Consider the following 23,526-nt stretch of genomic DNA (forward strand, 5'->3'; position numbering starts at 1 on the left):
CCAAATAAGTTTGGGGACCACTGCTTTAAAAGCTCAATCCTCAATCATTTTAAGCCCTAACTGCATGAAACCTACCTCAGTTTTAGACCCATTTACAACTGCAGGCCTGTGAAGTCTCAAAACAATTCCCCAATCTACAGATTTTTAAAGAATTATTTTAAGTTTTTACCATAACATTTTTTAAAATAAGACAAACCACAAGAGAGGGTTCTGAGAATTGTAGTTGCCGGTTGTGTTCATTCTCAGCCAATCAGAGCATGGACACAACCAGTCTTTTTATTGGCTGATAAACAGAGAGAGAAAAATTTCAACTCCCATCATGCTCCAAGAGGAACTCGGAGACTTTTCAATGCCTGCCCCATGCAAGTGCTGCTGGGAAAGCAATTCCCAGCAGGGCCCTCTCTGGAGAAGGAGCCTAGGAAACTTTCCAAAAAGCAATGGACAGACACTGCTGTTGCCAGGGGAGTGAGGAAAAGACACTGCAATAATTCCATCTTCTCTAGGAGCCCTGCAGCAGCCCCTGCCTCAGGTATATTGCAGACTTAACTCTTTCCTCTCTGTAGCCAATAATTTCGATCCCCTCCTCCCTGTTTTGTTTTTGAAAATTATATGCAACAGACCACCAAAAATTACAAATCATTTTCATTCAAACTGATTTGTGTCCGAGCCTACTGATACTAATGCACAATTTATTACAACTAGGAATAGTTTATGCTAAATTGAAAAACAAATGTTGCAAGTTTCAGTCCCATTAACAAGACACGTTTTCCAGATAAATTTTCAGTTTTGGAGAGGGGGTTAAAAGTTAGATCTAAGCAACAGCAATAATCAAATCATGTAGTTGGCAGGATGCTATGGGCCATCTAATCTAATCCCTTGCCATGCTGCAAACCTCATACCTGCTTCCCAAAATGGTCATCCAAATTAATACATTTTTGATGTATGTCAAACTACTACCACTAGATGGAGTGCTAGTTTATCTTGCAGGTACATTTCCCCTGTCATTGATTTTCAATTATCTTGCAGGAGCAATTATCAGAAACTAGGTGAGAATATGGGAAAACGTAGTTCAGGACTCTTATCTTTATAATCAATCCTACAACATCAGGAGAAAGACCCATTGTGAAAGTGGCGGTTTGCAGTACAGTCGACAGCTCAGATGTAAGGGCTCCAAAATATTTGGGTGGAAATCTCTAAAGCAAACCTTGATTTTTCCATACATGGAGCACTATGCTGAAGTACTGGAGTCCAGTGAGGTTCCATGGCCAGGTGAGAATTCGAAGCCTTGGTCTCCCAGAATCCTAGGATGCATTTAAACCAGTGGTTCTCAACCTATGGGTCCCTATATGTTTTGGTCTTCAACTCCCAGAAATCCTAACACCTTGTAAACTGGCTGGGATTTCTGGGAGTTGTAGGCCAAAACACCTAAGTACCCACAGGTTGAGAACCACTGATTTAAACTGTAGCATTAATGCAGTTTTATACCACTTTAACTGCAATTACTCAATGCTATGGAATCACAGAAATTATAGTTTTACAAGATCTTTAGCATTTTCTGCCAAAGACTCCTGCCTAACCAAACCGCAACTCCCATAATTACATGGAATTGAGCCATGGCAGTTAAAGTGGTGTTAAACCACTTTCTGCAGTGTAGATGCATCCCTGGTCCAGTATACACAAACTATTACACTGTGCTGGCTACCAGAACATAGGGCTGTTAAATTGTCCAAATTGGTATAGATTTTGTTTTGTTTTGTTTTTTAAAAAAGAGCCAGCTGTTTATGCCAGCAAAAATGGCTTTGGATACTCAAAAGGATGTTGTCAAAGGCTTTCATGGCCGGAATCACTGGGTTGTTGTGAGTTTTCCAAACTGTATGGCCATGTTTCAGAAGCATTCTCTCCTGACGTTTTGCCCAGATCTATGGCAGGCATCCTCAGAGGTTGAGGGGTTTGTTGGAAACTAAGTGAGGTTTATATATCTGTGGAATGTCCAGGGTGGGGGAAAGAACTCTTGTCTGCTTGAGGTACATGTGAAATCCACAAGCATATGGACAATTTCAGCAGAAAGGAGGAAACCATAAAATGAACAAAATCTGGTTACCAGTATTTAAAAAACTCTAAAATAGTAAATAAAGAATAGTAAATAAAGAGCAAGACTCACAAAGCAGGGGAAATCCAGACAAGAATCAATTAGGGCCAGCTAACACCACTCAACAAAGGATTCTCCCAGGCAGCTACCAGCCAGGCCTTGAAACTTCAGGCCATGAAAATGCTAATCAAGGTGGCAAATTGCAACATTTACCCGTACCTCAAGCAGACAAGAGAATGCTTCTGGACTATGGCCATAAAGCCTGGAAAACTCACAACAACCCAATCAAAAGGATATATGGGTGATATAAATTGTAACTAAGAAAATACAAAGAATAAGAACATAAACAAGCCTTTGAACTATAACAGTTCACCTACTGAAGCTTGCCTTTATTCACATATGTAAACTAATTCGTTCCTTCAGGGGCTTTGCATAAAAAACACTATGCTGATAAACCTCAGTGAGGCTTTGAAAACCTATTGCCAGACTTAAAAAGTACATATAGAAATTGTTCTCTGTGAATAGCAGATCGGTCTCAAGTAGAGCAATATCCCCAATGTTTTCTATGAACTGTTTGCATTATGGTATTTCTGCAAATTGATGCAAAACACCTAGCGCATTCTATACACTCTACTACAAGTTGTAGAAGATAAAGAGATAAGAATACCATTAAAATATATTTCACAATAGTTAATAGGTCTTTTTCCATGGCTGCGTGGGGATTCAAGCCCAGAATTTGTGAGTCCAATGCTCAAACTGCTACACCATGCTGCTCGCTACATAGTTAGAATTATAATACACAAAAGTAATTGAAATGATAACAACGCGATTTCTTATTGGTATAGAGCACTAGAAAATGCAATGCTAGAAATTAGGGGACTGAAGTAATATTCAATGCCCTCTTCTTCCTCCCAGATGTTGCTATACCCCGCATGTAACAGAAATGTTTTTTTTTTCCTGCTATTTCAATGCTAGACTCCTGGGAGCTGTTGTTTGGTGGGGCACCAACACTCTTTAGCAGAGAAGGTGAAAGATCTTGTAAAACTAAGGCTCTCATGATTTCATAGTGCTTAATCATTGCCCTTAAAGTGGTGTCAAACTATTATTTCTACCGTGTATATATAGCCATGTGCTCCTGAAGTCTGCCCAAGAAGAGATTTATAGTGTGGTTGCACCTATTGTATGAGGAACCCATCAGAATGTCAGGATCTTCCAAAGCAGTTTTCAAGCTTAGTGGCTGTAAGGAATTGTGGGAGTTGACATCCAAAACATCTGGAGGGACGAAGTTTGCCCATGCCTGATCTACACTGTACAAATCATGCAGTTTGATACCCCTTTGACCATTGTGGCTCAATGCTATGGAATCTACAAGACCCAGGATTCCGTAGCATTGAGTCAAGACAGTCAAAGTGATGTCAAACTGCATGATTTTTAGTATAGATACAACCTAGGGATCACAACCAGATACAGTGAAGCCATCTGCCCTTGCGCTTTGCTATTCTACTGCTAAATAGACATGTCCAGTGTGGAACACATCTCACCATGTTAAAACAGTGGATGTGGCTCTTAATGAGACATGCTGCATTATCACAGGATGTCTACGCCCTACACCGCTGCAGAAATTAAACTGTTTAGCCGGTATTGCACTACATACATCCCTGGGGAAGTAGCAGCCTATAATGAAAAGACCAAGGCATTGACATCTCTGGCCCATCCTCTGTTTGGATATCAGCCAGCATACCAATGCCTTAAATCAAGAAACAGCTTCCTAAGATCCACAGAGAAACTCGCAGGAACAGCTCAGCAAGTGAAAGTCCAAAAGTGGCAGGCTAAAACCCAGAACCTCAATCAATGGCTGATACTGAGAAACTCCCTCCCGGGCACACAGAAGACTGGGTGACTTGGAAGGTGCTTTTTAAAATTATCAGAAGTGACTTGAGAACATACTGCAAGTTGCTTCTAGTGTGGGAGAATTGGCTGTCTACAGAGACGTTACCCAAGGGACGCCTGGATGTTTTACCATCCTACTGGGAGTCTTCTCTCATGTCCCTGCAAGCTAGAGCTAACAGATGGGAGCTCATCCCATCTCGCAGATTTGAACCAGCAACCTTCAGGTCAGCAACCCAACCTTCAGGTCAGCAGTACACCTGGCACAAGGGTTTAACCCATGGCATTGAACAGGCTGGGCACCATGAGATGCAGAACTGATCTTAAAAAATGGAGCTACAAAGTGGAGTCCACAACATGCAAGTGTGGAGAAGAGCAAACCACAGGCCACTTACTACAATGCAAACTGAGCCCTGTCACATGCACAATGGAGGACCTTCTCACAGTGACACCAGAGGTACTCCAAGTGGCCAGCTGCTGGTCAAAGGAAATCTAGTATAATGCCAAGTTTTTATCTTTATGTTTTTAAATACATTATAACTGTGTTTTCAAAGGCTTTAATGGCCAGAATCAATGGGTTGCTATGAGTTTTCCGGGCTGTATGGCCATGTTCCAGAAGCATTCTCTCCTGATGTTTCACCAAATATATGGTAGGCATCCTCAGAGGCTGTGAAGTATATTGAAACTAGGCAAGTGGGATTTATATATCTGTGTAAGGTCCAGGGTGGGAGAAAGAACTCTTGTCTGTTGGAGGCAGGTGTGGATGTTGTAATTAATCACCTTGATTAGCATTTGATGGCCCGGAGACTGGGTGTCTCTTCCTGGGAGAATCCTTAGTTTGGAGGTGTTAGCTGGCCCTGATTCTGTTTTCAGAGTGTTGTTCTTTATTTACTGTTTGGATTTTAGAGGTTTTTTTAAATACTGGTAGCCAGATTTTGTTCATTTTCATGGTTCCCTCCTTTCTGTTGAAACTATCCACCATTTTCACCCCTACCAAGACTTGTTCCTCTTCCAAAGCTAGGTGGTGGGTCCCTGTATTTTTTTTTTATTGTGTCAGAAGTGACTTGAGAACATACGGCAAGTCAAGTCGCTTGAATTGGCCATCTACAGAGACGATGCCCAGGGAATGCCTGGATGTGTTACCATCCTAACCCTGTATTACTGTGGCTGCGATTTTATTTATTTATCGTGTCAGAAGTGAACTGAAGGTACAAGTTGTAATGTATTTGCAAACACAAAGCAAGTTTTAAAAACATGGCATTATACTAAATGTCTTTTGCCCATTAGCTGGCCACTTGGAGTGCCTCTGGTGTTGCTATTAGAAGGTCCTTCATTGTGTATGTGGCAGGGCTCAGGATGCATTGTAATAGGTGGTCTGTGGTTTGCTCTTCTCTACACTCGTATGTTGTGGACTCCACTTTGTAGCCCCATTTCTGAAGATTGGCTCTGCATCTCATGGTGCCAGAGCGTAGTCTGTTCAGCGCCTTCCAAGTTGCCCAGGCAAAGACCTTTGTGGGAAGTGAGATCAATTCACGAACCAGATAAAGAGCTGAATGTGCAACATATGTTATTTACAACTAACCCTAACTGTGTGCCCAAAAGGGAGTCTCTCATTTGGTATCAGCCACTGAATGAGATTCTGGGTTTTATAATAATAATAATAATAATAATAATAATAATAATAATAATAACAACAACAACAACAACAACAACAACAACAACTTTATTTTTCTATCCCACCTCCATCTCCCCGCTGGGATTCAGGGCGGCTAATAGGGGGCCAAGCCCAAAGAACAAATAATGAGCAAAATAAAATACATGTAAAACAGTATATTCAACCAGATAAAACACTTTAAAACCAAAGTAATACAATATAATAATAGTAGGAAACATTTAAAACATAAAATGACAACATAAAAGAACCACTGTTTAGTAACGAAGTGAATAAAATGGGAGGGTGGTCTAGGCAAAAGTGCAAAGATATGTATTGTAATGTCATTTGGGAGCATAAGAAGTCAAAGAGCTAAACTTTCTCTAAGAGAATTTGAGTGAGGTTGGAATTCAAGTTACTTCCACAGAGAGTAAAATAAAGTGCAAGGTGTAGTTTTAGCCTGCCACTTTTGGACTCTTGCTTGCTGAAGTGTTCCTTTGAGAATTATTTGTGAGTGACAGCATTGTGCAGCAATGCACTAAATCAATGGGACCACCAATACCAAACACACAACATCGCCAATAGTATGCCAATTGTTCCCAACTATAAGGCCTCGATTTAAACAAAGATTCGTCTTCAGAAAGGCAGATTGGTCTAAATTCTCAGACATGTTAGATGACAAGATCATTTGGGTTTCTTCAATCCCTGTGGCTGAGATGACGACTTAGACGACTTAGGCACGATCATCAAGTTTGCAGATGACACCAAACTAAGAGGGATAGCTAACACTCCAGAAGACAGGAGCAGAATTCAAAATGATCTTGACAGACTAGAGAGATGGGCCGAAACTAACAAAATGAAGTTCAACAGGGACAAATGCAAGATACTTAATTTCCGCAGAAAATATGGAATGCAAAGATACAGAATGGGGGACTCCTGGCTCAACAGCAGTACGTGTGAAAAAGATCTTGGAGTCCTTGTGGACAACAAGTTAAATATGAGCCTACAATATGATGCAGCTGCTAAAAAAGCCAACGAGATTCTGGCCTGCATAAATAGAGGTATAGCATCTAGATTCAGGGAAGTCATGCTCCCCCTCTATTCTGCCTTGGTCAGACCACATCTGGAATACTGTGTCCAATTCTGGGCACTGCAATTGAAGGGAGATGTTGACAAGCTGGAAAGCGTCCAGAGAAGGGCAACTCAAATGATCAAGGGTCTGGAGAACGAGCCCTATGAGGAGCAGCTTAAATAACTAGGCATGTTTAGCCTGCAGAAGAGAAGGCTGAGAGGAGACATGATAGCCATGTCCAAATACAGTAGAGTCTCACTTATCCAACACTCGCTTATCCAACGTTCTGGATTATCCAATGCATTTTTGTAGTCGATGTTTTCAATAAATCGTGATATTTTGGTGCTAAATTCGTAAATACAGTAATTACTACATACCATTATTTCGTATTGAACTACTTTTTCTGTCAAATCTGTTGTATAACATGATGTTTGGGTGCTTAATTTGTAAAATCTTAAGGTAATTTGATGTTTAATAGGCTTTTCCTTAATCCCTCCTTATTATCCAACATATTTCCTTATCCAACGTTCTGCCGGCCCGTTTATGTTGGATAAGTGAGACTCTACTGTACATGAAGGGAAGTCATAGCTTGTTTTCTGCTGCCCTGCAGACTAGGACGCGGAACAATGGCTTCAAACTACAGGAAAGGAGATTCCACCTGAACATCAGGAAGAATTTCCTCGTTGCGAGGGCTGTGGAACCCTCTGCTCTGGAGTGTGGTGGAGGCTCCTTCTTTGGAGGCTTTTAAGCAGAGGCTGGATGGCCATCTGTCGGCGGTGCTTTGAATGTGATTTCCTGCTTCTTGGCAGGGGGTTGGACTGGATGGCCCATGAGGTCTCTTCCAACTCTACTATTCTACGATTCTATGAAAGCTGTCTAAAAGGAGCCAAAGTGGGTTCAGACTTTATCCCTCAACCATGCCTTTTTCTTTTCTTTTCTTTTCTCAGGACTGCTCTGCTACGCTTTTGGGGGCTTTGAGGCACAGTCAAGAGTCGCCTCTGTCCAGCCAAGGCAAGGGACTCCTGCGAGGGAAATTCGAAGAAGACAAACGCCCGCCTCCTGAGCCCTTCTGCGCCTTAAGTCGGGCGTTGGAGGGCTATTCTTGGCGGCGCTTAATCCATTTATCACTCCGGCAGGAGGGCAGAGCGCACTTTCCGGACATTTTCGCCTTCTCTCGCGTTTGGTGCCTGGGCTGGTTGCCTCGGGGCAGGAGCGTGGGAGGCCACTTGTTGCCGGTCCCTTTCCAGGGGAAGAAAAAGAGGGGAAGCGGGAAAGCTTGGCGTCCTCCCCTCCCTCCCTCCCTCTTTCCTGCTGGATTTCATTCATCAAGCCCAGGCTCTTGTAGCGCTTGGCTTCCCACTGAGGACAGGGATGGAAAGAGGCTCCTCCTGAGAAGAAAAAGAGGGAAACTCAAAGGGATTTGGGTGCCTCTCTCTCCCTTTCTCCCCCTTTCCTTCTGAAGTTTCCCCGCTGGAAAGGATTGCTGCTCCTCAACCCAAAGGCTCTTCAGGGCGCAAATAGGAAGCAAGGAATCCTCTCCCTTTCGCCTCCTTCCTTCTTTTCCTTCGGGAGAAGTCTCTCTACTGGAAGGCATGGTTGCTTCTCAACCCAAGGCTCCTTCCTAAGCTTCTTCAGAGACTTAAAGAGAGGGAGAAAGGATTTATGTCTCCCTCTCCCTCCTTTCCCTCGTTCTGTCTTAACTTGGGAAGACGCTTCTCAGCCGGAAAGGATTTTGGCTTCTCAACCCAAGGCGCTTCGGGCACTTAAGCTCCTCCAGGAAAGGAAAGGAGCTTCTTGAGAGACTAGAGAGGCGAAGGGAGGGTTTCTTTCCCGTCTCTGTCGCTTTCCCCTCGTTCCTGCGTCCTTTCTGGAGAAGTTTCCCCGCGGGAAAGGCTTGTTCTCCTGGCAAGGCTCCTCTTCTGTTAAGGGCCGTCTCCCTCCACGTCTGAGGAGGAGGAGGATGGTGGACCTGTTCAGCGGGCGGCTGCTGGTGAACCGCCAGGGCCGGGCGGTGGAGCCGGAGCCGGCGCTGGAGAACAAGGTGGTGGGCTTGTACTTCGCCGCCGCCTGGTGCTCGCTCTGCCGCGAGTTCACCCCGCTCCTGGGCGACTTCTACGGCGAGCTGGTGGCCGAGGCCAGCCCCGCCGCCCCCTTCGAGGTGGTCTTCGTCTCCTCCGACCGCAGCCCCGAGGAGATGGCCCAGCACATGCAGGGCGCGCACGGCGACTGGCTGGCCCTGCCCTTCCACGACCCCCTCCGACAGTGAGTAGCACTTGCGGGGGAGGGGGGGGGGCTGCGCAGTGGGTGGAAGGGCCTGGGCGCCTCCCGCCGGAGGGAGGAAAGGGCAGCAGGGCCACCTCTTGGCCTCCCTCGCTATCCGCTGGGGTTGGGTGCCAAGGATATCCCCATCCACGGAAGCTCAAATCCCGTCACAGGCTATGAACAACATCGCTTCTGTGTGTTGTCGAAGGCTTTCATGGCCGGAATCACTGGGTCGTTGCGAGTTTTCCGGGCTATAGGGCCATGTTTGAGAAGCATTCTCTCCTGACTGGCTACCAGTATTTGAAAACTCCAAAATCATAACAGTGAATAAAGAACAAGACTCAAAACGCAAGGGAATTCCAGACAAGAATCAATCAGGGCCAGCTAACACCTCTCATAGGTTTTTTTTTTTCGTGTCAGGAGCAACCGGAGTGGCTTCTGGAGTGAGAGAATTGGCCGTCTGCAAGGACGTTGCCCAGGGGCCGCCCGGATGTTTTTGATGTTTTTATCATCCTTGTGGGAGGCTTCTCTCATGTCCCCGCATGGAGCTGGAGCTGATAGAGGGAGCTCATCCACACTCTCCCCAGGTGGGATTCGAACCTGGCAGCTTTCAGGTCAGCAACCCAACCTTCAAGTCACTTAGTCCACTAGTAAAAGGTAAAGGTTTTCCCCTGACGTTAAGTCCAGTCGTGTCTGACTCGGGAGGTTGGTGCTCATCTCCATTTCTAAGCCAAAGAGCCAGCGTTTTCCGTAGACACCTCCAAGGTCATGTGGCCGGCATGATTGCTGGAGCACCCTTACCTTCCCGCCGGAGCGGTACCTATTGATCTACTCACATTTGCATGTTTTCGAACTGCTAGGTTGGCAGGAGCTGGGGCTAACAGCGGGCGCTCATTCCGCTCTCGGGATTTGAACCTGGGACCTTTCAGTCTGCAAGTTCAGCAACTTAGCGCTTTAACATGCTGCGCCACCACCAGGGGCCCCAACATTCATACTCCAGGAAATAATGCCTGACTGGAGGGAAGGATAGTAGAGGCAAAGATGAAGTACTTTGGCCACATCATGAGAAGGCAGGAAAGCTTGGAGAAGAGGATGATGCTGGGGAGGAAAAGAAGGAAAAAGGAAGAGGGGCCGACCAAGGGAAAGATGGATGGATGGTATCCTTGAAGTGACTGGCTTGAGCTTGATGGAGTTGGGGGTGGTGACAGCCCACATAGACGGGTCCATGAAGTCACAAAGACTGAGAAGCGACTGAACAAATAAACAAACAACACCTCTCAGCAGCTACCAGTCAGGCCTTGAAACTGCGGGCCATTAAAATGCTAATGAAGGTGGCAAATTTATTCACCCATACCTCAAGCAGACAAGAGGTCTTTCCCCCACCCTGGATATTCCACAGATATATAAACCTCACTTACTTGGTTTCCAACAGATCCCTCAACCTCTGGGAATGCCTGCCATAGATGTGGGTGAAATGTCAGGAGAGAATGCTTCTGGAACATGGCCATACAGCCCCAAAAACTCACACCAACCCAACATTGCTTCTGTGGGTTTGTTCTTAAGTTGAATTTGTTATAAGTCAGAACAGGTACATTTTCAAAGTGTAACTCCAGCCAAATATATATTAGCCTTGGATAGCATATGGAAGAGTTGACACCCTTGTGATGTTTGTTTTGCTGTCTATGCCTCTATTCAGAAGATGTCACCTCACCTTCTGTCCCTGTGACAATTGGATTTTGAACAATGTGGCTCGTTGTGGAAACAGGGATTGGGAGGAAAGCTTCAGTGGAGACATCCTTTCTCCATGATAACTCTTCCAGGAGTGAATTTCCCTTCCGGGATGTAGATTTCTCTCACTTCCTGTTGTCTCATCCCCATTCTTAACCATGACTTGTTTGTAAATCAGAGGTTTGTGACTCGGGGACTGCCTGTAGTAAAATGGTGTTCCATATATAAAATGTCAAAACCAAGGCATCAACCTGGATAGGTGACTTGGGGACCCTTGGTTTCAGCTGGAATTGGATTCTTAAGCAGCGAAGGATTTTAGTATCCAAAACCAAATCCACTGAGATTTTTGATACCAAAATCATTGGCTGCTGAAGTCTCATAGGGTGTAGTAGTAGTAGTAGTAATGCATGTAATTTGTTACCTGACTCTTGTCACAGCTCAAAGCTGGGTATAATAATTAAAATACATAGATAAAACAAAGGACCATAAAAATACAGTAGACTCTCAGTTAACCAGAACTCTCAAACTGGCAAAAACATCAATGAAATAATAATAATAATAATAATAATAATAATAACAATAATAATAATAATGATTATGAATCTTCGTTGGTCAGCCAGTCAGGGTTCTGTTACCTGTGAGTCAGGGTACTCTTGTTTCCATAGCTGATGCATCCTTTTTTGGTAGCCGCGCTTTTCAGGTTCAGAGTTGTAATAGCATTTCATAATTGTGCGGTTTTCTGGCGTTGTATATTTCTGCCGCTTCTGTGACTGTTCATTTGGGTTTTGATGATTCCATAGCCCACTTGTCGATGGATGTCCAGAATCAACAGCATCCACTGCGGTCCTTTTTATCCTGGGCAACGACCGAGCCAGTATAGACTTCGTTTTGGTTTGATTCTCCATAATGCTAATGGGTTAGATGCTCTTGGTTCCATTCCTCAGCTGAGGCCTTTCTGGCTTGGTTGGACCAAAACTGGGTGCCATGCCAAAAGATCTCAACCGGCATTTGGAAACAATAGACATTGACAAAATTACGATCTGCCAACTGCAAAAGGCCACCCTGCTGGGATCTGCATGCATCATCCGAAAATACATCACACAGTCCTAGACACTTGGGAAGTGTTTGACTTGTGATTTTGTGATATGAAATCCAGCATATCTATCTTGTTTGCTGTGTCATAATAAAATAATAATGATGATGATGATGCTAGGTGACCGTCGCATTGATGAAAAACAACAGGAAAAACTCAGCCGCTATCAGGACCTCAAGATTGAACTTCAAAGACTCTGGCAGAAACCAGTGCAGGTGGTCCCGGTGGTGATGGGCTCATGGGTGCCGTGCCAAAAGATCTCAACTGGCATTTGGAAACAACAGACATTGACAAAATTACGATCTGCCAACTGCAAAAGGCCACCCTACTGGGATCTGCGCGCATCATCCGAAAATATATCACACAGTCCTAGACACTTGGGAAGTGTTCGACTTGTGATTTTGTGATACGAAATCCAGCATATCTATCTTGTTTGCTGTGTCATGATAAAATAATAATAAATTTATTCTTGTATCCTGCCACCATCTTCCCAAAGGGACTCAGGGCGGCTTACACCCGGCACAAAGTGCCTAAAAACATAAAAGAAGTAAATCTAAAATTAAAAAACACAAATAGAATAAAACAAGCATATAAAACCACAACTTAAAATTCAGTTTAAGATGGCATCAATCAATCCAATAACAATTAGCTGTGATAAATGTAGCCAGGCTGTAACACTAGGGCAAGGGCAAGGGACACAACTACGACCATGGGTCAAGGGCACGGGATGAAGTGCAAGGCTCCGTAAAAAAATTATGTTGGTCAACTAAGCCTAGACAATCTCAAAATCTTGTTTGAACAGCCAGTATTCAGGTCCCTATGGAAAGAGGACAGTGTGGGGGCTTGCCTGATTTCCCTGGGGAGGGCATTCCAGAGCCTGGGGGCCACCACCAAGAAGGCCCTCTCCCTCGTCCCTACCAACCATACTTGAGACAAAAGTGGGACCGAAAGGAGGGCCTTTCGTTCTCTCGGCCAATCTCAGAGCCCGAGCAGGTTCATAGGAGGGAATGTGGTCGTGTAGGTAGGCAGGACCTGAACCGTATAGGGCTTTATAGGTGAAAACCTGTACTTTGAATTGGGATTTAATAATACTTGTTTAAAAAACAGCTGTTTTGTAAAATAGTAAAACTGTGTTAGATTAAGTTAAGTTTCTCTGCTTTGCTTTTAACTATTGGGTTTCAACATTAATGTTAAGACAGTACAGAGTTTATTGTATGATTTAGTATGGGGGATAGTATTAGGCCTATTTTAAATAGCAACTCTCAAGCAACCAGAAACTACATGTATCTTACACCAGCCAATTCCTATGGATGCTGGCTATCTGAGAATCTACATATATTTAAAACATAGAATAAAGATCAAAACTCCGACACTAATAAAATGTAAATTTAGAATGCATAGTTTAAAACTGACTGAATAGGCCTGCTGGAAGAGATAGGCCTCTAATTGTGTCTTAAATTCTAACAACTCATTTGGCTGTCAGAGCTCGTCCAGCATGGCCATTCCACAGTCTAGGGGCAACTGATAAAAAGGCCCTCTGGGTGACAGTTGCCAGTTGGATTCTGGCTGGTTGAAATAAGCATCGCCTAGAGGACCTACGTCTATGGTTTCAAAGGTAATAATCAATACTTTATACTTAATTAGTTCGCAACCATAAGTCAACCGGTGACTTTAAGGCCCTAAGTATCCACTGGAATTTGGTTTCAAGATGGACACACACGTCTCATTATATTAATGGTGCAGTAGAATGATGTTCCTTATATAAAACGGCAAAATCAAGACTTGTTTTTTGAAATTTAAAATATGTATTTTCAAGTCATGGATGCAAAATCCATGGATACAGGGGACCAAATTTCTACACATGCACAAAAGTGGGATGAAGGGGAAAGAGAGCTGGCACTGGTTTCCCATGTTCATATAAAATGCATTTGCTGTGAAGGGAGGTTATTCCCTTTTCTTTAATGCCCTCTTTGCCATTGGTTTGCTAGAGGTTCAAGGTGCGTACTTTAAAATGCAATTCCAGATGCACGGGAGGAGTGATGACAACCAGATTAAGACGTTTGCACTTATGTTTCCCTCATTTCTTAGGCCCCTTCCACACAGCTGAATAAAATCCCACATTTTCTGCTTTGAACTGGAATATGTGGCAGTGTGAACTCAGATAACCCAGTTCAAAGCAGGTATTGATATTCTGGGTTATATGGCTGTGTGGAAGGGCCCTTAGATCCCATGTTTCTTACTTGAGTGCTGTATGTCCAGCTATAGTTGAGACATCATGTTTCATGCTGAATGACATGACCAGGTTGTATTTTTATGACATCAGAAAGGGACACGTGTAGCACTTAAGTTTTTTCCTTGGAGTCTCAGGGACTGGGAAGATAGATCTGTCCTCTGCTTCCCCAGAAGTTAGGAATGGTCCAGTGACTTTAAGGTGGAGAAGAATAGATTTTATTATGAAACTCTTGACAAAGTGGTTTTGCAATAGAATCAATTACCTAGGGAAGTGTTGCTGTCTCTTTCTCTGAATGGCTTGCAAAGGGGGATGGACAACCTCTTGGGGATACCTTAGCTGGAGATCTTGCATTAAGCAGGGATTTTGACCCAATAGCCACTCAAAGTCGAAGACATCGAGAGGATCAAAGTTTGGGAACCAGTACTCTAGTTCAAAGAAACAGCTGAAATTAGGTGTGTGGTATCTAGTATAGTATAGGAGGGATTGTCTTGCCTTACAGCCCCCGGTGGTGCAGCAGATTAAATCGCTGAGCTGCTGGACTTGCTGACCGAAAGGATGGCAGTTTGAATCTCGGAAGCGGAATGAGCTCCCACTATTAGACTCAGCTTCTGCCAACCTAGCAGTTCGAAAACATGCAAATATGAGTAGATCAGCAGGTAACGCTTCTGCGGGAAGGTAATGGCGCTCCATGCAGTCATGTTGACCACATGATCTAGGCGGTGTCTATAGACAATGCCAGCTTCTTTCGCTTAGAAATGGAGATGAGCACCAACCTCCAGAGTCGGACACAAGTGGACTTAATGTCAGTGGAGACCTTTACCCTTACCTAACACTTCTATGAGAAAGCCTGCTTTCAAAAACGTCCCAGTGCTGGTTTCAAACTGACACTTCATCTTGAGTTTGTGTAGTTATTTATCACATCCTCTGTGGAGCAGCAGAAGAACATGTTTCTCATTTTATCCTCCCAGCACTCCTTTAAGTATCAGTTTGGCTTCATTTGACGTGCTCAATCAGTTTAATGGATTACTTAGGTTTTGAATTGTATTCTCCCTGTTTCTGTTTACTAGCCACTGTTATATCATATTTGTTCTCAGTGGTGCTTACTTTATCATCAGTGGGTTTACAGTCAAATGAGTACTGTACAGGTAGGATTTCTGGGTTTTCTTTTAAAAATTAAGCCCAAATTGGTTTGATAATATAATATCCTGTCTCTGCTAAAACAGCCGAATGAAGTTCCAGGTGGAAATAGACATGCTGTGAGTGATTTACACTTTTTAATATAATGCACTTCTGCACATTTGTGAAGAAAAGCCTACAGAAATGGTGCTGTGAGGAGATGGGACGGGCTTGCCTTTTGGAGCTGAGATTGATCCCACTCCTTCCCTCTGTTGCAAAAGCTTGTTATGGATTGGTATAGGGGTGTGAAATATTTAACCACCAAAATATAAATGATAAAACATACGAACACTGTAAAATGGGCATTAGAAAGGGAACTGGTGAAGTTATTTAATCCATCATTCTTCTCATGACCATGTTGCTACACATGGTAGTCTTGTTAACTTTGCCCCAAGACGTAGACATATAAATTACTGTGCGAAGAGAAGCCATTTTGCTTGCAGCTATAGCAAGGAACTTGGACCCAGAATGATTAATCTCTCCTTTGCTTGAGTTCTTAACAGAGATAATAGCTCCTGAACTCATATTGCCCTCCAGTTTGTCTGGATAATCCATGATCCATCCAGAGGGTGGGGTGAGTTCATTGCACAGAGATAGAAAGGTTGTAGTGTTTGCAGTTCACCTCACCGTGCATCTTGAAATGAGTAAATAACACATCTTGGGGCAGGAATACTGCTTGAAATGTAAAGTTTTGGTGTCCTGGTCTTTGCATTGACTTTGCATATGAGTGTGGAATGCGTTGTCTGTGTGTGCATATAAATTTATGCCACACCCCTATTGCCAGGTCTATGCTAGTGCAACCACAGGTTATGGCAGTTTTAGTACTTTTAGATAAGTTGCACAAAAATGTTTTCTCTTTTGAAAAATGTATATGTACATACTATTAGAAGAGGATTTGAAAAACCTTATAGCATAGAAAGAGGAGTAAGGGATGATAGCAGGAATTGGGAGAAGAGTAATAAAAATTAAGGCAAAGTCAAAATTAAAGATACGTACAGAGATTGTTTCTGTTCTTGAGTCTCTTAACAGGAGAGAGTATCTCCTTGCATCAGACTTTTGACATAACTGCACTACTGCTCATTGCTCTGGTGTTCTGTTTGGCGGGCATGCTTCCAAACAAAAACTTTGCTAGGTCTTACTTTTGGGGAAGGCCTTATATTTAGCAATTCAGCAAAACCTCTTCTAGTTCTTATTTTCAGGGGAAGTCTTATTTTTGCAAAACAGGGTAGCAGGGTTAAGGAAACCAGTGAAATTATTTTTCTTTTTTAAATGGAGGTTGAGAGTCCATAACATACGAGAAGAGCACACTCTTTCTTCCTTATCTCCCTTTATGGTAATTATTCTCCCCTCCTCCCCCAATTCAAGAAATTTTGATGGTATGAATAGATTTTTCTCCAGTTTAACTATTGGGAAGAAAAGGGGAAGGTCACCTTCGCTGTCAGTTACAATCTCCCTTGACAACTGCCTGTTACGTGGCACTGAAGTCTGTTTGGCTGCTTTCTGAAGCCACTCTTTAATCATATCTTATTATTCATATGTCTAGAATTTTACTGAGAGGTCTTATTGGTATGACATACATTTATTCTATATTTCCAAAATCCGAGAAATAGCAGTCTAACAAAAGAGTTAAGACTTTTACACATTCATTCATCAATTCACTTTTAAAATAAGTTGCATGGTATCATTTGTTTATCAGGATCATTTAACATAAATATACCTGTTTTCCAAAATCAGAAGTGGTGGCATCTTTGCTGATGATTGTAGCTAAAGGTTATGCCAAGAACAAAGCAGTGGAGCAGGAGGGGAAGGCTCAGTAAGAAATTTATGGAGTGGAAGAAAATAATCCATGATAATGGATGGGGTTAGAGTTCAAAAAAGTTACATTTATGACTGCAGTTCCCAGAATCCCTCAGCTAGCATGACTATGGCATTCTGGTAGCTGCAGTCCCATGAAAGTAACTTCTTCAAGCTCCGAGACAGAGGGAAAGTTTGTGTGTGAAATGTTTGACAGACAAGATGGAAATAAAAGTTGTCATAGTTTGCATTTCCTAGGTGCCATCATGTTCTCTTCATCATTTCATGTTTTTAATTAATATTTTTCTACATGCAAAAAACTTATATATATTTCAGTCAAACAACAAACAGAGAAATAGATAAAAGTAATGAACAAGCAGTCCCTGAGTAATAAACATCCTACTTACATCCAACATCTAGTTACAAACAGGGAGTGAGACAATAGGGAGTGACAGGAAATCTACCTCTAGGAAGAGAAATTCACTCCTGAAAGAGTTATCATGGGAAAAAGGTATCTCAACTGAAGCTTTATCACCAATCCACATTTCTACAACAACCCTAAATGTTCAAAATTCAATTCTCACAGGGACAGAAAGTGAGGTGAAATCTTTTGAACAGGGGCACAGACAGCAAAAAAAATATTACAGGCATGTTAATTCTTCCCTGTGGTATCCAAAACTAAAAACAATATTTTTAGCTAGAGTTGCAGTTAAAAATGTAACTGTGTAAAATGTACATACAAATTCAATTTAAGAACAAACCGACAGAACCTATCTTGTTTGTAACCCGGGAACTGCCTGTATAGAAAATAATATAGCTGGGCATATATAAATAAAGATAAGTTACTCCTTACCTTCTTTTAATTTGCTATATACATACCTATAAAGTAATACTACTATATTCTCCATTAAATTATGTCATATGCGTATTTCTTCTGATTACTAATTCATATTAATTCCCAAAACCAACAGTTATTAAATCATTTTCTCTCCCCCCCCAACGTGATTAACAAGAGTCTTTTAAGAATGTATCTAATGATTTTTTCCCCCAACCAAAATAGCTAATTTATCTATTTCTGCTAACTCCTTTAACTTTAACCAATATTCTTCCACTGTAGGAACTTCTGAATTTTTTCCATTTTTGAGTGTATAACAATATCCTTGTCCCTTCCTGTTGTTCACATTTCCAATACACATTTGGAACTCCCATGTACATTCTATACAACTTTTTTGGAGTCATATACCTTGTTTTGATATATATCATTTTATATAAAAATAGATTTAACTCAATGTAAACTTCAAGCCCTTTGACCATACCTTTTCTCATTTCTCAATTTGTATATTATGTCTAAAATTCCTAGCCCATTTTCTCATAACACTCTTTCACTTGTTCTTCCATTTCAACTCTTAACTGATGTTTATACATTTTACCAATCATGCGCTCATTGTCTGTACACAATTGCAGTTTGAACTCCAACATATTTTGTTCAAAAACCATAGGAATTTTTTGTCTCTCTCAAATCATTCAAGCGACTCAAATCATCTTCAATTTATAATGACCCTATGAAAGAGAGACCCCCTGAGAGAATATGTTATTAATGTTCCAGTATTGCATACTCAAGACAGCGACTTTCTTGACTGAATCACTCCACCTGTAATGTAGTATTTCTCATTACACTAAGAGGGCAGAAAATATTTGTTATTATTTGTTCCCATTTCAAAAAAATATGATACCCAACTGTTCGGAAGGACAGAATAATAAACCCACAAAGAATAGTCAGTCACTAATATTTTAGAATTTAACAATAATAGCTCATAATAAAATATTTTTACTGGCAAAATTTGTTTCCACTCTGACTACACCAAGACCCCAGTATGCATAGAGGATACATTCTGGTTGGACCACAATTACCTAAAACTCTGGATATGGCCAAAAGCCATTAATGTAGGATTTCTTTCTGGGTGCAGATAAGTAAAACTACAGATTTATGGGTTCTGTGGTTATGGGGAATCCTACTTATTATGGACTTTGCTACTAAACTCAGAGGGAAGATTAAAATTGGTAAAAGATGAAGTCATACAGTCAGAGTGGGGAGAGTGACAAATGGTATTGATATTATGGATCCTATTTATCAAGGCATCCTGGGACTCTGGTCACATGAACTATTGTTTCACTATACCAGTGGTTCCCAACCTGTGGGCCACAGCCCACTAGTGGGCCCAAAACCTAAAATAAGGTCCACAAGACATGGCGGAAAATCAGCTCTACATTATTAAATATGGTTTTCCGTGGGTGAGCAGATGGCAACTACTGGATGGCATATGTTCTGCATCAGAAACTAGAGCTGATGTGGTCTATCCAATGCAATTTTCTGAATCCTAAATAACCAAAACGAATCTAAAGTTGACCAAAAACTGATTTGTAGCCCATTTGGTACTAATGTTGGAGAGTGGTCCCTGGTCAATGTAGTCCCTGGTCAAAAAAAGGTTGGGAACGATTGCCTCCTACCTGTTGTTAACATGTTCATTGTGGGGTTTTGACTGTATAAGGTCAGAAAATGGGTGTATGCTGAGAGAATTTAAAATATGAAACATAAACATGCTGATCAGGTCCAAAAGATCAGAATTTGATTGTACATTTCATGCATTCCAGCTAGCATTGCAAGTGCTCCAGAATGCTAAGAATTCCAGTCCTCTTATAACAGAGTAAGATTAGGGGATATCTCATTTCAAGTCCCCACTTTAGCCAGTCTTATTTTTCATTTTAAGTTAACTCACAGGATTTCATTGCAGTACCATTTTGAATTCCTGGGAGGAAAGGCATCAAATATATGTAGTTTCAAAATATAAAAACTGGGCGCCATTGAAGGGAACAAGGGACACCTGGTTTAATTTAATTAATAATTATTAGTTTTTCTTAAGACACTAAGAAGGAATCAATTTAAGAATTCTGCCATGAGAAAACACAGACTGACAGGGCAATGAAACATAATCAAGGAAACAAAACCCAGCAATAAACAGCCATCACCACAAGCAGGGCAATAAAACCTTAGAGACACCAGTCTTAGATGTAGGAATTAGAAATGGCATTTTGATGTTTTTTTATTTTTGATTGATTTAACCAAATGAAAGCTTCAAACAAGACTCAGGAAATCCAGATGGTATATTGATATATTGAATGATTGTAATCGGGAATGGTGGTGAAATTGCTCACCTGAAATGTAGTGGGAAAGATCTTTCCCCCAGATTTACCTTTCTTAATTTCAGATAGCAAGAGTATGGAGAGAACCTCAGGGTGCTATTCACACTACAGAATTATAGCACTGTGATGCCATAGTTCCATACTCTGGAATCCTGGGGTATGTAGTTTAGGGGGAGGCTTTACCATTCTCAACCAGCTCTACACTCCTATCAAACTACAAGTTCCAGGACTCCACGGACCATGGAATAACAGCATGATTATTGGTTAGTGTGAATGGCCCCTTAAGCATCTTAACTGTCAGTCTGTCTGAAGCTTCCATTCAAGACAGGATCTTGGTACCAAGGAAACAAAATTAGTTTTATCACATATGGAGCTGCTTCAACAACCTTAGTTTTCTTGTTCTAAAATCCCCCCGAGGTAAACTTGCGCTTCTGTTTTTCCTTATAGGCCTTCCCCAGTGGTGCTCACAATAACAAGTTATGTAATTCTGAGTCACCTGATATTTTTTATCAGCTTCATTTTACAGTTGATGCTTTCTTGAGCCACTTTTGAACTCAGCAGGTAGAGACGGGGACAAACAGGAAGAGATGAACTAAACAAGGTAACAGGAATTGATGGAGACCAGCCGGTATCAAATGATGCTCTATTCTATACTGTTACCTGTAAAGGTAATTGAAGCAGGAATTGGGATAGCTGCATGGATTTAATGGGCCACAAATCACAGTTTCACACCATGGGAAAGTTATCCTCTTTATGGTCTTCTCTGTGATTTCACGTGGGCTTAGCCTCATTTCAAATGTATTCCTTAGTCAGTCAGATAACCACAGAAAGAGTAATATGTCCCCTTGAGAGTAGGTCTTTGAGCATCAGGATGGAATTCTGACTCCCTTCTAACCACTGAGATATTGCCCTAGTAGAGTGGGGATCTCAGCAAAAGAAAAGAGGTTGCATAATCCTTATTGAGATTTGTTCCTGAGCTTTACTTATCCACATATTGGCATATATTCTCCACATTACATTTCACAAAGTAGTGAGATGCCACTTTAATTGCCATGGCTCCATCCTACAGAAATCTAGTAGTTCCACGTGAGGAAACAGGAATTATCTATTAGCAAGTACCCATACCTGCACAATAGCAGGTGGGAACTATGACCCCAAAACACATGGAAGACACTAGATTGCCTGAGAGCATTGCCTTTTGAGTCGGGATTTTGCCAAATTAGACATTGGTGCATCCATTGTTCATACTGAGTTCACACTGATTGAAAGGCCCTACAGCAGTGGTTCTCAACTTGGGGTCCCCAGATGTTTTGGCCTTCAACTCCCAGAAATCCTAATAGATGGAAAACTGGCTGGAATTTGGAGTTGTAGCCAAAAACATCCAAGGACCCCAGGTTGAAAACCACTGCCCTGCAGCAATTCCAGGGATTAAATCTGAGATATCTTGTGTGCAGCATATTTGTTATGCCTCTAATAATAGGTCCCCACAGATTGTGTAAGGCATCATTACCAGTCTACCATGGTTATTCAGACTAATGCAACATAATTACAAGCACAAAACACAATAACCAGGCACCTTATCTTAACCATAGAATACATTTCAAGTCACAAAACTTATAACATGCATCAAATCAGTGTGATATGGTAGTTGGTCCATGTCATTATACAAAAAATCATAATAGTTGATAGTGACTTCTCTTGAACTGATCTTTTTCCTTATGGTATGGGACATATCTACACTGACCATTTAATGTGGACCTTTAAACCAGGATAAAATGGGGAATACTACAAAAATAGATATTCCTTTGATAAAGTAGGAAGAAGCAGTGCTATGTATGTCACTTTGAGGTTACAGGGCAGAAATGTGTCTAATAAATATATGGAGCATATTATCAGGAAATAAGCAAGTGTTAAATGGGCAGGCTAGAAACATGTACCCATTTTAGAAATGCAACACATCTGAAACAAGTAAAAGGTTGAAAATTGAGGTCCCCAGAGGCTAATAGCTAGGTTGCCTGGATCCACTCTATAAATAACTTCTTACTCCTGCCTTCCCAAGGTCCTTTGAATTTGACATTTGGAATTAATGCACAGCTCCTTGTTTTGTTTGCAGACTCATAATTCGGCTGCAGTGCTATTACTTCTTACTAAATATGTGTGGGTTTCTGCTTGCTGCAAAATTAGAGGTTGCCTTTATGGATATTGAAAACTTTGCTTCATGTTAATATAATAATAAAACTTTATTTGTATACTGCTCAGGGCAGTCTTCATAGAAAAGGTGTGTGATTTGATGTTGAGAATTGCCATCTTAAATTATATATATAAACACAGTTTTATATTTTAGAATACCATTTTTAAAATTAAAAAATCATGATGCAAGTCTCCTTTAAGAATATTTTTTTTATCCTTATTACTTGGTTCATAATGGTGTGTTTAACTTTTCTTTTCTCTTTATTTACAGTGAGTTGAAAAAGAAATACAACATCACGGCTATTCCTAAACTTGTGATTGTTAAACAAACTGGAGAAGTCATTACTGATAAAGGAAGAAAACAAATCCGAGAAAGAGGGCTAAATTGTTTCCGAAACTGGCTTGAAGGGGCCAACGTCTTCCAGAATTTTTCTAGCTGAACTGGGATGAAACTTGCAGAAATGATGGCTTTGCTACACCTTTCATACATTCAGAGGTCCCATTGTTACAGCTACCACAAACAGAGGAAATTGCAGTATTCTTGGTTTAGTTTTGTTTTGCTTTAATTTCAAATTGGTTTTGGCTGGAATAGTTAGTTAGACATAGGTTTCCACGAGGCACTTGTCTTTTTGTTCCATATTATTGTTCCTCCTATTTATATTCCATAGTAAATAACCAAAGCAGTTCTAACATTACTGAACTATTTGATAAAGATCAGCTTTGCCTCACTGGGGTTAAAAAGGCTGCCCTCTCAGGTCTATGCAAGCATTGCTTCCAAAGCCAAACATACGACAGGGAAAACTTTATATTTCTTGACAACACCACTTTGGTCTATAATTTTCTTATATATATGAGAGAGTACTTGCTTTATTAAACCTGTTTGTAGTTTACCTGCATGTTCCTGTCTTCTTTCATGATATACAACAACTGAACACGGAAATATGTGGCTGTAATGAAGTTTTTACTAGTACTGTAGAGTCTCACTTATCCAACATAAACGGGCCGACAGAATGTTGGATAAGCGAATATGTTGGATAATAAGGAGCCATTAAGCAAAAGCCTATTAAATGTCAAATTAGGTTATGATTTTACAAACTAAGCACCAAAACATCATGTTATACAACAAATTTGTCAGAAAAAGTAGTTCAAT

At 41.4% G+C, this 23,526-nt stretch overlaps 1 protein-coding gene across 1 annotated transcript; it reads left to right on the forward strand.

The window, feature by feature from the left end:
* Nucleotides 1-433: 433 nt before the first annotated feature.
* Nucleotides 434-23,266, forward strand: nxnl2 (nucleoredoxin like 2). Its single transcript, XM_003216498.4, has 3 exons — nucleotides 434-529; nucleotides 7,647-8,961; nucleotides 22,648-23,266. The coding sequence occupies exons 2-3, from the start codon at nucleotides 8,660-8,662 to the stop codon at nucleotides 22,814-22,816; spliced, it is 471 nt and encodes a 156-aa protein (XP_003216546.1). The 5' UTR covers nucleotides 434-529; nucleotides 7,647-8,659; the 3' UTR covers nucleotides 22,817-23,266.
* Nucleotides 23,267-23,526: the final 260 nt, after the last annotated feature.

Source organism: Anolis carolinensis, chromosome 2, assembly GCF_035594765.1.
Source record: "Anolis carolinensis isolate JA03-04 chromosome 2, rAnoCar3.1.pri, whole genome shotgun sequence".
NCBI lineage: Eukaryota > Metazoa > Chordata > Lepidosauria > Squamata > Dactyloidae > Anolis > Anolis carolinensis.